The following is a 14,667-nucleotide window of genomic DNA, read 5'->3' on the forward strand; positions in this document are numbered from 1 at the left end:
CACATGTGAAAATTTTCAGCATCCCTAAACATTCTTAAGAACAAAATGAAACCTAAGCATGTTCTCATTTTTATGTTCTCATTTATATGCTTTTAAGCAGTCACCTGTGACTTCCTGTTTCACTGGAGTCAAAATATGAGGTGACACAGAGGCCAAATTACCTTGGGCTCCACTGAAAACTGCACACTACCATACTACACAGTATGTCAATGTAGCAGTAGTATTAATAGTAGTAGTAATAACAACAACAACAACAATAATAATAATATTAATGTTTATTTATATCACACTTTTCATGCCGGTGGCAGAGAGGTCATAAAGCATAAAGAGTAAATTAAAATCACATAAGAAAAGGACACAGATAAAATTAAAAGATAAATACCAAGAGACATCGTTTTACGTTTAATTAAATGCCAAGCTAAAGAGATTTTAAGTGTTTCTTAAAAGTAAGCATTAGGCTGGAATTGAGTTCCACAGTTTAGAAGCAGAATAACTGAACGAGGCCCTGCCAAGTTTTCTGTATTTTACAGAAGGTATCTGCAGAAGGCCAGTATCTGCAGAAGGCCAGTATCTGCAGAAGGCCAGTATCTGCAGAAGGCCAGTATCTGCAGAAGGCCAGTATCTGCAGAAGGCCAGTATCTGCAGAAGGCCAGTATCTGCAGATCTAAGATCACATACTGGAGCATAAAGACACAGACATTCTGTAATGTAAGCCAATGTTTTAAGATAATTTAGAGCCTTTAAATCTAGTAGCATTACTGTAAAATCCATCCTGAAAGGTACAGGTAGCCAGTGCAGTTCTTTTAAAACAGGAGTGATATGATCTCTCTTTTCTGTTTTTGTTAGAATTTGTGCTGCTGCTATTTGTATGAGTTGTAGAGGATGTATAGTTTTCTTAGGGAGTCCAGTAAGAAGTGCATTACAATAATCAGCTCTGCTTGAAAAAATGCATGAAGAGGTTTCTCCGCACTGCTCTGAGATAGAAAAGGCTGAACTTTAGCAACATTTCTCAAATTATAAAAAGCTGCTTTAGTGACTATGTTTTCATGCGGGATAAAACAGAGCTCAGAGTCTAAGATCACATGCAGGTTTCGTACTTTAGGTTTGGCATATGAAGCATAAGATTCAAGCTTCTCATGAAGTAGCTTTCTCTGATTCCTAGTACCACTGATCAGTATTTCATTTTTTTTTCATGATTTGTTTTAAAAATCAACTCAGAGATCCACTGAGAAATATCTGACCTACAGCTGTTCAGTCTACAGAGTCTTGATTATCAGAAGGAATGGAAATGTATAATTGCATGTCATCAGCATAGCTATGAAAATTAACATATTGTTTTCTAATGACATCACCTAAAGGTAACATGTACAAAGAGAACAGCAAAGGCCCTAAAACTGAACCTTGGCTTTGGAGGACTAAAAAACACATAGAGCATAACTATTATTGGTGCAATCTTTGGTGTAGTATAATTAGCAAAATAGGATGTGATTTTGAACATAGTCTAAGTCATTCATCAATATATGCGAGATTAGAGAATACACAAATGAAATGAATCAAATGAATCAAACAACAGCCATAAAAATTGCAAGACACCTGAAAATGCCTGTATCCACACACTTAAAAAAGATGATTCTTCAATGGTTTTTGAGTTCATTTTAGAATTGAGTTCATTCTATATAGAGTCATTTCATGCTTAAATGGTTCTTTACAATGGTTCTTCAGATTGATGCAGAATGTGCTGTATATGCAAAGAAGCATTTAAGCATGAAATGGATCAAAGAACCATTGCCTGTACTAAAGAAACCTTAAAGAGTCATATTTTTAAGTTTGCACTGTATGGATAATAATTAAGAAGTTTAGAACAACCAAAGCTGTAGTGAACCTGTCTGGAAGATGATGCATGTTTTTTAACCCCAAAACACAATGGTAAAAATGTTTGAAAAACAGGATGGCTAAAGAAGTATACATTTCTTCAAGGATCACGGTTGTAGATTTGCAGAGGATGGTAGCATTTTGGTGTCACCAAGTCCCCAAAACTGCAATTAGACACCAATTCAATGCCACCAAAGTGTTCAAAAGACCAGAGGAAAGCATTGTCTTTTACTGTAACACAATCAAAAGAGCATGATTTTGCTAGATGCTACTGGAACATTGACTGGAAGTGGGTGCTATAGTCAGATGAGACAAAATAGACACTCAACAAACACTCAATTTGAGTTTGGTTTCAAAAGAAGGATGGTTATATAGAAAAGCACCGCATGCCCAGTATACACTCCCCCCACCCCCCTCCCACAAGGCAGAAACTGGGTTGAGGTTCCAGCAGGACAATAATCCAAAGCAAACACCCAGTCCACACAAAAATCGCCACAGTGACCACAGAATCAAGCTTTTCACATGGCCACACCAGTTCCCTGACCTGAACTCCACTGTAAACCTGTGGGGTGTACTGAAGATGAGTCCAAAAGAGAGGACCTCGGATCCTGGAGGAACAGGAGAGTCCTTGCTCTGTGTTCTTCAACCCCTTAAAATCCCAGGCCTATAACACACTAAGTGTTATTATTCAGTAACTATACAGAATACAATGCAAACTAGTTGAGTTACTTTTTATAAATGAGTAGAGGTTATTAAAGTGTGTAGTGAAACTTTGGGCCTGCTGGTGGGCCCCAGCCATTTAAGGGGATAAGCAATGTAGTAATCATTATTGTTATGTTGTACAAAAAACAAAATGCAAGTGTCAATAATTGTGACACATAGTTTAAAATAATAATAATAATAATAATAATAATTAAAGGCTAAAGCACTCATCACGCCATTATTATTTCCATGACAACAAAGTTTTCAAAAGGTCCTCAAAATATGAGGACTGCTTCAGGCCAGACTGCAGTTTAAATGCGGCACAAATAAGGGCAACCAACCAGAGGTCAGGACAGAGATCATTTCCGTATATGAGTCTTAAAGATATACAGCATGTTTAATTCTGAGGGATGGGTAGAGGTTGGAAAATGGTCATGGAAAAATGAATTGTGACTGTTATGGTACATAAAACTACACAAAACGTATAGTTGACTTCAGGGAAAGAACCATTTTACAAGACAAATGTAGGATAAAGCCCCTTTAAATGCCTACAGCTGATCCTTAAAATCAAGCTTATACCATATTTCTGAACTACTTACTGGCTCCTAACTACTGTAACAGCTACTGTAAGCTTCTGGACATTTAGGAATGATTTGTTAAGAAGTCATTGATTAAGATACTTTGTAATACAGAGATAGACGGCAGCTTGAAGCGTTTAGGCTGAGCCGTGCACAGAACAGATACTTCATTCCAAAAATATAGACCCACTTGCTTTATGTGGGTCAATAATTGGCAGTCAGGCCTTTGCGGTTGTCTCCAACGTGATGGCATGAAGCCTTCTCTTAAAAAAGAAAAGCCATAAACTAGCAGAGGAAAATGATGTCACTGTCTCTAGGAGATGCACAACACTATCGTCCATGGTAACAACAGATTGGGATAAAGAAAATGATGTGGGTATGGAATGTACACTGCTAAGAAAAAAGCTATACATTTTGTGTAAGTTTTGTGATTCAATGCAGTTCCACTCTGTGCTGACTCTGCAGTTTTTGTGCTGAGGGGAGCCAAAGCACCTCTGGAAATGTGGAGAGAAGGCCTTAATTTGTGTGCATGGAGCACATGATCCCCTCTGAATGAACGAAGGAAAATGGAATGAACAGGTGGAACAGTAAAGCAGGGAAGCTGGAGGCACTTTAGAGAGCGAGCTGAGGGATGGATTTATGTAACCGCTGTGCAGATGAGTTCCCATAGAGACAGTGAGCAAATGACACCACTGACTTGGTCTGGCTGCATGCAGGTTTTGTGTGTGTGTTCAGTGCATATAAGGAATGCAGGCTATTCCTAGATTACATGTCTGTAAAATGTGCACGAGAACCAAACATGAAAAAAGCTATTCTTATGATTAATGATAACAGTAACAACAATACTAATTGTGTACAGCAACAGCTTTAAGAAAGCAAGAAAGCAAAAGAAGAGAAAACACATCTATGGGTGACTGGGATACATATCCATATCTGTATAGAGTGGCTTCATCACTCCACAGACTTTGGCCTGTGCCTCATTCATATCCTGCCAGGTATTTCGGCCCTGCCGCCGATGGTCCGCCACATCAGTGAAGTGTGACTGCCGCCTTCTGAAATCAACCATCTTGTCCATCACAGCCTTGACCGGTACCTAAAAATGGAGCCAGTCAAACAGTAAATGCATATCCATTCATACATCCAGATAAATATCTTTTTTTACTTTATTTTTTATGTTAGTCATTATCCATCCATCCATCCATCATCTTCCGCTTCTCCGGGGTTCGGGTCGCGGGGGCAGCATCCTGAGCAATGAAGCCCAGACCTCCCTTTCCCCAGCCACTTCCACTAGCTCCCTGGGAGGGATTCGAGGCGCTCCCAGGCCAGCTGGGCGATATAGTCACGCCAGCGTGTCCTGGGTCTTCCCCGGGGTCTCCTCCCCGGTGGACTTGCCTGTGACACCTCCCAAGGGAGGCGTCCAGGAGGCATCCTAACAAGATGCCCGAACCACCTCAACTGGCTCCTCTCGACGTGTAGAAGCAGCGGCTCTACTCCGAGTCCCTCCCGGATGACCGAACTTCTCACCCTATCTCTAAGGGAGAGTCCAGCCACCCTGCGGAGGAAACTCATTTCAGCCGCTTGTATTCGCGATCTCGTTCTTTCGGTCATTACCCAAAGCTCATGACCATAGGTGAGGGTGGGAACGTAGATCGACCAGTAAATCGAGAGCCTTGCCTTATGGCTCAGCTCTTTCTTTACCACAACAGACCGGTAAAGAGCCCGCATCACTGCTGACCCAGCACCAATCCGCCTGTCAATCTCCCGCTCCCTTGTACCATCACTCGTGAACAAGACCCCGAGATACTTAAACTCCTCCACTTGAGGCAAGAGCTCATCCCCGACCCAGAGAGGGCTCTCCACCCTTTCCCGCGTGAGAACCATGGCCTCGGATTTGGAGGTACTGATCCTCATCCCGGCCGCTTCACACTCGGCTGCAAACCGATCCAGTGAAAGCTGAAGTTCACGGCCTGATGTCCCCAATAGGACCACATCATCTGCAAACAGCAGCGATGTGACCCTGAGGTCACCAAACCGGACACCCTCCATCCCCTGACTGCGCCTAGAAATTCTATCCATAAAAATTATGAATAGAATCGGTGACAAAGGGCAGCCCTGACGGAGTCCAACTCTCACTGGGAAAAGTCTGACTTACTGCCGGCCATGCGAACCAAGCTCCTGCTTTGTTTGTACAGGGCCTGAATGGCTCGTAGCAAAGAGCCATGTACCCCGTACTCCCGAAGCACCTCCCACAGAATACCCCGGGGAACACAGTCGAATGCCTTCTCCAAATCCACAAAGCACATGTGGACTGGTTGGGCAAACTCCCATGAACCCTCAAGAATCCTGGAGAGGGTAAAGAGTTGGTCCAGTGTTCCACGACCAGGGCGGAACCCGCACTGCTCCTCCTGAATCCGAGGTTCGACTATAAGCCGGACTCTCTTCTCCAGTACCCTTGCATAGACCTTACCAGGGAGGCTGAGGAGTGTGACTCCCCTGCAGTTGGAACACACCCTCCGGTCCCCCCCTTTAAAAAGAGGCACCACCACCCCAGTCCGCCAATCAAGTGGCACCAACCCCGATGCCCACGCAATGTTGAAAAGGCGCGTCAGCCAAGACAGTCCCACAACATCCAGAGCCTTGAGGAACTCGGGACGGATCTCATCCACCCCTGCAGCCCTGCCGCCAAGGAGCTTTTTAACTACCTTAGCGACTTCGGCCTCAGTAATGGACAAGCCTATTCCCGTGTCCCCAGACTCTGCCTCCTCACTGGAGAACGTGTTGGTGGGATTGAGAAGGTCCTCAAAGTATTCCTTCCACCGCCCAATGACGTCTTCAGTCGAAGTCAGCAGCACACCATCTCCACTATATACAGTGCTAGTGGCACACTGCTTTCCCCTTCTGAGTCGCCTGACGGTTTGCCAGAATCTTTTTGGAGCCGACTTAAAGTCACTTTCCAAGGCCTCACCGAACTCTTCCCACACCCGGGTTTTTGCCTTGGCAACGACTGAAGCCACAGATCGCTTGGCCTGTCGATACCTGCCAGCTGCCTCTGGTGTCCTACAGGCCAACCATGTCCAGTAGGACTCCTTCTTCAGCTTGACGGCATCTCTCACCTGGGGTGTCCACCACCGGGTTTGAGGATTACCGCCCCGACAGGCACCAACTACCTTGCGACCACAGCTACAGTCAGCCGCTTCAACAATGGAGGAGCGGAACATGGCCCATTCTGAGTCAATGTCCCCCACCTCCCCCGATATCTGGTCAAAGTTCTGACGGAGGTGTGAGTTGAAGATCAATCTGACAGGTTCTTCTGCCAGACGTTCCCAGCAAACCCTCACTATACGTTTGGGTTTGCCTGGTCTGACTGGCATCTTCCCCCACCACCTGATCCAACTCACCACCAGGTGGTGATCAGTTGACAGCTCAGCTCCTCTCTTTACCCGAGTGTCCAGTACACATGGCCGCAAGTCCGCTGACACGACTACAAAGTCAATCATTGAACTGCGGCCTAGGGTGTCCTTGTGCCATGTGCACTTATGGACATCCTTGTGTTCAAACATGGTGTTCGTTATGGACAAACTGTGGTTTGCACAGAAGTCCAAAAACTGAACACCACTCGGGTTCAGATCAGAGAGGCCATTCCTCCCAATCACACCCCTCCAGGTCTTACTGTCGTTGCCCACGTGAGCGTTGAAGTCCCCCAGTAGGACAATCGAGTCTCCAGGAGGAGCACTTTCAAGCACCCCTTCCAAGGACTCTATGAAGGCTGGGTATTCTGAACTGCTGTTCGGTGCATAAGCACAGACAACAGTCAGGACCCGTTCCCCAACCCGAAGGCGTAGGGAAGCTACCCTCTCGTCCACCGGGGAAAACCCCAACATACAGGCGCTGAGTCGAGGGGCTATGAGAAAGCCCACACCTGCCCGCCGCCTCTCACCATGGGCAACTCCAGAAAAGAAAAAAGTCCAGCCCCTCTCAAGGAGATTGGACCCAGAGCCCAAGCTGTGTGTTGAGGTGAGCCCGACTATATCTAGCCGGTATCTCTCGACCTCGCGCACCAACTCAGGCTCCTTCCCCGCCAGTGAGGTAACGTTCCAAGTTCCAAAAGCCAGTTTCAGCAACCGAGGATCAGAACGCCAAGGCCCACGCCTTCGGACACTGCCCGATCCACAATGCAACGCACCCCTACTACTGCCCCTCCCATCGGTGGTGGGTCGATGGGAGGGGTTAGTCATTATACTAGCAGACAAATATGTATTGACAACATCACTGATGAATTTGTGGCCTAAAAAAAAAAAGTGAAAATAAATGATGTGCAAATGATGCACAGCAGTCCACCAATCAACTGGTCTAATTTTGATAGAGCAATGTTGGGTGTCGGTGTGGGACATGTAGTGACTGTGTTGAGCTGCTAGCGAACAATGAGGGTTGAAAGAAGAGGCTAGGAAACAAGGCTATTTCCACACAAATGTCTGTGCCGAGATAAAATGGAAAAAACAACTGCTTTCTTGATATCAAAAGGTAATGCACAATGGCCACTGTTTAAAATCAATAAAAAACACTAAATTTCGACTTGTTTGCACAGCTACAAAGACAAAAATCCAGGTTGTTTACAGTTTTGTTAATACACAAACACATTCTCCTCAAAATATATTCCATCACTGTTATTTAAGAAAAATATTGCATAGTTCATCTGAAGGACCTCCAAAACAGCCAGAAACTGCATTTATGGCTACTATGAAAAGGGGTGAAAGATGCACATTCTATTTTATATGAATAATTGCATTTATTAGAATTCATTTTTAAAAACTCCTGACTGAAATTAATGATGTATTCATTCTTTTTAATTCTTGCATACAAAATAATGTGATTGCGGTTGGGCCCTTATACTTACACTGATGTACCAATAGTCATGGGATAGCAGTATGCAAATTGATTATGACGTGCTGTTACCTCAGGAGACAGCTTGGAATCGCCTAGACCTGTATAAGTTGTGAGGTGTTATCTTATGAGTGAGGTTGAACGCTGGCCAGGGTGCTCATGGCAAGACAACGTGAATTATCAGAGTTTGAACAAGGCATGATAGTGGGTGCCAGATGGATGAGACGTTCTGTGCAGGCATTTAACATTTCTTGATCCACAGTGTCACATGTGTATTGGGAATATGTCATAGAAGGCATTCCTGCCCACAATGGACAGTGCAGTGGCTGTCCACAGGTGCTTAATGATCATGACTGGCAGCATCTAGCTAGAGCTCTCTGTGCGAACAGACAAGCAACTTGGGCAGAAATCATATCCACATTCAATGCAGGAGGCCCCACACACATATCAGGTCAATGCAGCATTCTTTAGGTTCCATGGGATATAAGATCAGAAGACCCCATCAGAATACCTGGGCTCATGAGATTGCTAATTGCTAAGATGACTGGCAACATGTGGTCTGGTCCAGTGAGTCATGTATTCTGTATTCAAATACCAATTATTTTAGGCCGATGGCAGGGTTCATGTGTGGCCCAGACCCCATGAACACATGGACCTCAGTTGTTAACACGGCTATGTGCAGGCTGGTGGTGATTCCATACTGGCATGGGTTGGGTCCACTGGTCCGTCTAAACACGTCATTGACCAGTGATTAATATGTTTCACTGCTTGGTGACCATTTGCAACCCTGCATGGACTTCATGCGCTCCCACAATAATGGGATATTCCAGCAGGTTCAAGTTATCCAGAACTGGTTTTAGGAGCATTCTGGAGTGTTCCGATGAATCATGTGGTCTGCGCGTTCACCCGATATAAGCCAAGTTGAGTATTTATCGGATGTGGTAGAGAGGTCCATTCACACCCAAGATCCTGGACCTCCTACAAATATAACAGAGCTGTGGGTGTCTATCCAGACGGCATGGCTCAACATCCCTCCAGATGTCTGCCGTGCACTTGTGGAATTGATGCCTCGTCAAGTTGCTACACTTTGCCAAGCTAGAGGGGGTCCTACATAATATTAGTGCCTGTCCCATGACTTTCGGCACAAGTACACAACTAATTTGTAAAACATGGTGGAAAACTATACTGGCTTTTGCAAAACTGATACTACAGAAGGCAAATGAGCCTTCTGAGAAATTTCTAAATCTGTTTGCAATGTGTGGTGAACATCCTGACCTAATCACAGATATTCCAGATTTGTGACTGTGTGGTTATTTGTATGAGTCATAACCACATTGTCAAGATCCACAAAACACAAATGGTTTTTGTTAAAATAATGAAGATAAATCATTAAATGGGAAATTCCACTGTTTTTTTAAATGCACAATTAAATGGTCTAGATGTAAAAACATTATTCAGCGTGTTTTGATGAGAAATTGCTGACAAACCTGCAGTTTCAGAATTGTTCACAGTTAAATGGTCTAAATGTAAAAACATTATTCAGAATGTTTTGATGAGAAATCGCTGACAAACTTGCAGTTTCAGAATTGTTCACAGTGGTGGTGATAGAAACCAGACACCCAAATTGATTCCCTTGATGCCTATGACATTGTTTTATGACAGTTTTGAAGTAATATTTCATCTTAAAACATAACTTTTAAACACCAGAGCTTGCAGGGCATTATAAAATAGTCCCCGAATAAAACAGGTTTTACCCTGATTCAGCATTATGTATAAAACTCTGTTTACGTTCCCTGATCATTTTGGATATTAAATAAAATGGCCAGACACTGTGACCTCATTGATTTCACATCAAATTTCTGAATGGCTTTGTTTATATCTCAACAATTTAATGGAGCAGAAAGGTTGAAAAATCTTTTTAAATTCTGCTTTAAAGAGAAATTACACATTTCCCATTTTTTCTAATAATTCAGTCTTTGGTTTGATATGAAATGGTGCACAGCAGAGAAACTTACTGATACACTGTAAACTGACTCATTTGTTCTTTACAGTAGTTGTTATAAGAACCAGTGTCTATGTCTACAGTGCAAATACAGCCCTTTTATTTACTATCCAAAACTACAACCTTACATGTGTCTTTAGAGGTTTTTTTAGTATGTAATGTTCATAATATAAACAATGGTGGCAAATCCAAAAACCAAAAAATTACTACTGCTACTATTTTGACTTACTCTGCCTAGCATGTACCTTTCCACCCATATATAAAAGAATTGTGGGCAAAAACATGATCGCAAAACTATTGTACCCAATGTCCTGAAGCTTCCTAAGAAGTAACTTTTAAAATCACTAAATACTTCAGAACTCTGGCTCCTATCACCACCATTGCAAACAGTCCATTTAACTCATCAAGCATTCCTCACTGTAACATATGACACAGCATATTTTATGCATCTTATATGTATAATGTATAGTATAGTACAATATAGTGCATGACATGTAGGAATATCATTGTAATATGGTATTACTATATATCTGTAATGTGCTAAATAGATTCAATTATACCAAATGTTATAAATAATCATTACTTCAGGTTGGGAGATGTGCTCAAATTCTTTTAATAAGCTGCATGCAATTCAGGTAAGATAACACTCGGCTCTGACAGGCTCTGAAATTCTTGAACGCTTACACAAGTGATCCTGAGAGAGGCTGAGTGTACAGTTTGGTGTATCCCTATTTCCTGTTCATGAGGAGTGACTTTGCAAGGACTAGGTTTAATGTGAAGCGTATGTGGTCCTTCAGGGCTTAGAGGTAAGCTGCCTGCTCGGGACACTCTTCTACAGTGGGAATTACTGACCATATTACTCATATGGTAGCAGTTTTTAAAAAAGAGAGAAACAGTAGAAACAGAACAATAAAGAATCACAAAATCGATGTAATCTACTTTGGAAAAAAGAAAATGACCATCTGACATAATTTGAGATCAGTTCCCAGAGCATGTCTGTTCTACTGAAAAATTGCCAGGGGCTTAGTTGTTCATTAGATGCTTGCAGAACAATTCAGCTTTTGCCAAAATATATATGTATTACTCACCAAGATCAAAGACATATATTTGTATGCCAAGTTTTGAACAGCCCTGGTTAAATTACGTGTGTGTGTTTCCACACACACACACACACACACACACACACACACACACACACACACACACACACACACACACACACACATTTTCTAAACCAACCGCTTATACTTCTGGATCACAGGGCAGAAGGCAGGATATACCCTGGACAGTCCATCGCAGGGCAGACAGAGTGACATATACATTTACACACTCACCTAGGGGCAATTTAGCATGTCCAAGTGGCCTGATAATTACAAAAACAGTAGTTTTGTAATATAATATGCAGAAGTGTTCTCTGTAGGGGATGTATTAACTTATTCTCACTCAGAAAATCAACAAAAGATGACATCTGACCAGGGGTGTCCAAAAGTTTGCGCACGACTTTGATCATACATCCGTTATACTTACTGCCTCCTTGGTGGTGGCACGTGGGGGGAGGTAATCCAATGCATATACAGTACACAGTTCCCTGAAATCATATGTATACAGTTGCATTAGATTCTGCAGTAAGCCTCTCTCTCACACTAACTCTTGTAAAGCAATCTGCCAAGAAATGTGCTTTTATATTAAGAAATCCATTTTTACTCAGCGTGATTTAGATTCATATTAACAGGGAGGATCTACTGAGCTCCTGAGTGGGGCCCTGGCCTAGGCTAGCAATATTCATCACTATAAGTGCGAGATTAAATTCTCTGTTTTTTTTTCAGTGCAATGACTAATACTATTCACCCAAATCACCAGCCAAAAGCTGCCTTTTGTTATTACGATGCAGCTCTCTGAGGAGTTCAGCTTGTGAGCATGACCTCTTGCGATCTGTTATGTGACCAGGGGACCAAACAGGCCAGGAAATGCCTGGTGTGAGCATTGAAAATCTGTGTGCTTCCCTGCAAGAATCTGGAGGATACATGCCTTGGAAACAGGCCTGCTGCGAGTAAAACACCGGAAAATTTTCACCTCCCTTTTCCCACTCTCTTCTCATAAGTGACCTTTTGGAAGTCTGAAGCATTTTCCCCGCATTTCAAAAGGGAGAGCAAGAGGCAGGGATGAGTAGAGGAATGTTGTTTTTGAAATTGCTTGATCACATAATGCTGTGGACTGCATTATATCACTGGTTTTATTTTAGTGTGTATATGCTGTACACAGGTAAGTGCAAGCATAATGCAAGTATTCATCATGAGCCTAGCAAGTATTCATGATGTAGGCCTATCATTGCCATAGCAAAAAATCACCAAATATTCATAGCAGTGTCTCACCACATCAATATTCTGAGCCCTGCTGACCATCACCCTCTACTGGATGTCCTAGTAACTACAGTCTTGTCTTGTCAGTTACAGGATTGCTTGAAAGTTTGTGAACCCTCTAAACTTTTCTGTATTTCTGCATAAAGTTGACCTAAAACTTCACCAGATTTTCACATAAATCCTAAAAGTAGATAAAGAGAACCAAATTAAACAAACAAAACAAAAATATTACACTTGGTAATTTATTCATTGAGGAAAATGATCCACTATTACACATCTGTGAGTGGAAAAAGTAGGTGAGCCTTTAGGATTAGCAGATAATTTGAAGGTGAAATTAGAGTCAGGTGCTTTCAATCAATGTGATGGCATTAAGGTGTGAGTGACTACCCTCACTTACTTAAAGAACAGGGATCTATCAGGGTGTGATCTTCATGGCATATGTTTGTGTGAAAATCTTTTCTTATTGGTTTAGGTCAGATTTATGCAGAAATACAGAAAATTCTAAAGGGTTCACAAACTTTCAAACACCACTGCAAAAGCTCTACTTTTAAAAGGCATACTAACAATAAAAAGAGTGTGATGAAATGTAAAGTGAAATGATGGACTGAAGTGGAGGTCATATGGCAGTAAAGCATGGAATTCTACTTACATGTCATTATAGTCTGGTCGATGGCGGGGTAGAATGGATTTGCACCCTGTATGTCCTGCTTCTCTGTAAGAACAGAAAAAAGATAAGCTGTAGGTCTAAATCATAAGCAAATGAGTAGAATATGTAGCAGTGGAAATAACTGATCTAGAATAAGAACATGAAGATCAAAGTGATAAGTCTAACAATAGCAGTAGAAATGACAAAAAGCCAGAGATTTCAGTTCATTGTATCCCTATGAGGAGTCTTGACAGGCCTACTGTACCTGTCAAATACCAAAGACTGGAAGGAACTGGCTTGCACCATTGATTTAGGAGTTTCCTTGGCCTCATACTCTTTCTTTAAAAGGTACTGAGACATGTGGGTTTCAGTTGTTGTGCTCCAGTCCTGAAAGTGGAACATATAAAGTGGAATTAGACTGATTTTTCCAAAAAGAATCGGATAGTTCCATCAATGAGATGTAAACAAAGTCATTCCAAGTGATCTGCTGTAAAATGGTGCATTAAAAAACAAACAAACAAACAAAAAACCTTCACAGTGTTATTAACAGGAACCAAGGCTTGCAATTATAGCCATTTTATTCAATATCCAAGATAATTAAACCTACACATGTCGTTTACATGTAATGTTGGTGGTGGTAAAATAGCTGAAAATCTGAAAAAGGTTTTCTTCGGGGACTGTTTGCTTTAAAATACCAAGAATGTGCCTCTCCATTAGTAACAGGTTTTTAAAATATGCTTTAGGCCAAAATCTTCTCAAACATATTGTAAAACAATATTGCAGGCATCAGGCAGCACATTCACAACTATTAATGTAATACTGGTCAGGTAGCTTTTTTAGGGGCATTCAGGCGTCTGGTTCCTATCACCCCCACTGTGAACAATTCTGAATTAAGTTTTTTCTAGAGTGGAGCTCTTCACATGAAACCTCCACTTACCATACAGGAGCAATTTGTAGTTCTAAATTACAGACTGTAGTCCATCTGTTTCTGTGGATAATCTGTTAGCCCCATTTCCACCACAAAGGAGGTATTATTTGGGTGGTGGATCATTCTCAGCACTGCGGTGACACTGGCGTCTTACTGTGTACTGCGCTGGTGCGAGTGGATCAGACATAGCAGTGTAAGTGGTTTTTAATGTTATGGCTGTAGGTGTAGTTGTACTTACTGCATCCAAGCACGTCCCAAAATGTTTATATGTTGACTTGTGTAACTTCTTTTGTCCATCTCGACATGCAGTGAGATCATAATCTTTTGGTTCTGCCTCCCTGTTTTGGTGCCTTTATGGAGAAAAAGTCTTTTAGTGCTACAGTATTATTTAGAACTTAGAACGACTTGCTCCACACTTACCAATTCGAAACTAACGTTCTGCTGTAATTCATCCCGAGCTGGCTAGGCTGGTACATTCGGGATCACGGAGCACTAAATAATACAGCTTCAGCACACCGAAGTCTGGTCTGATGGCCCTTTCGGTCGTTTGACAGCCCTCAAAGTCACAAGGGTTCCGATATTTTTTAGCGTGACAGTTGCGCTCGTAAATACGCCGCTCGCGTTGCCATGACAAATGGGAGAGCGCGCGCGCGTGCGCGACGCCCGCAAATAAATAATTTAATAAACAAACCAATAAA

The 14,667-nt window shown here is 42.3% G+C and overlaps 1 protein-coding gene across 1 annotated transcript; it reads right to left on the bottom strand.

Annotated features, from left to right (window-relative positions):
* Positions 1-260: 260 nt before the first annotated feature.
* Positions 261-14,605, bottom strand: LOC108423574 (protein C9orf135). The gene is made up of 6 exons (XM_017690969.2): positions 14,390-14,605; positions 14,208-14,319; positions 13,307-13,428; positions 13,045-13,107; positions 11,563-11,623; positions 261-4,245 (listed from the first exon to the last, which is right to left on the bottom strand). Exons 1-6 carry the CDS (start codon positions 14,443-14,445, stop codon positions 4,057-4,059), a joined length of 603 nt encoding a protein of 200 aa, XP_017546458.1. The 5' UTR covers positions 14,446-14,605; the 3' UTR covers positions 261-4,056.
* Positions 14,606-14,667: the final 62 nt, after the last annotated feature.

Source organism: Pygocentrus nattereri, chromosome 20 (assembly GCF_015220715.1).
Source record: "Pygocentrus nattereri isolate fPygNat1 chromosome 20, fPygNat1.pri, whole genome shotgun sequence".
NCBI lineage: Eukaryota > Metazoa > Chordata > Actinopteri > Characiformes > Serrasalmidae > Pygocentrus > Pygocentrus nattereri.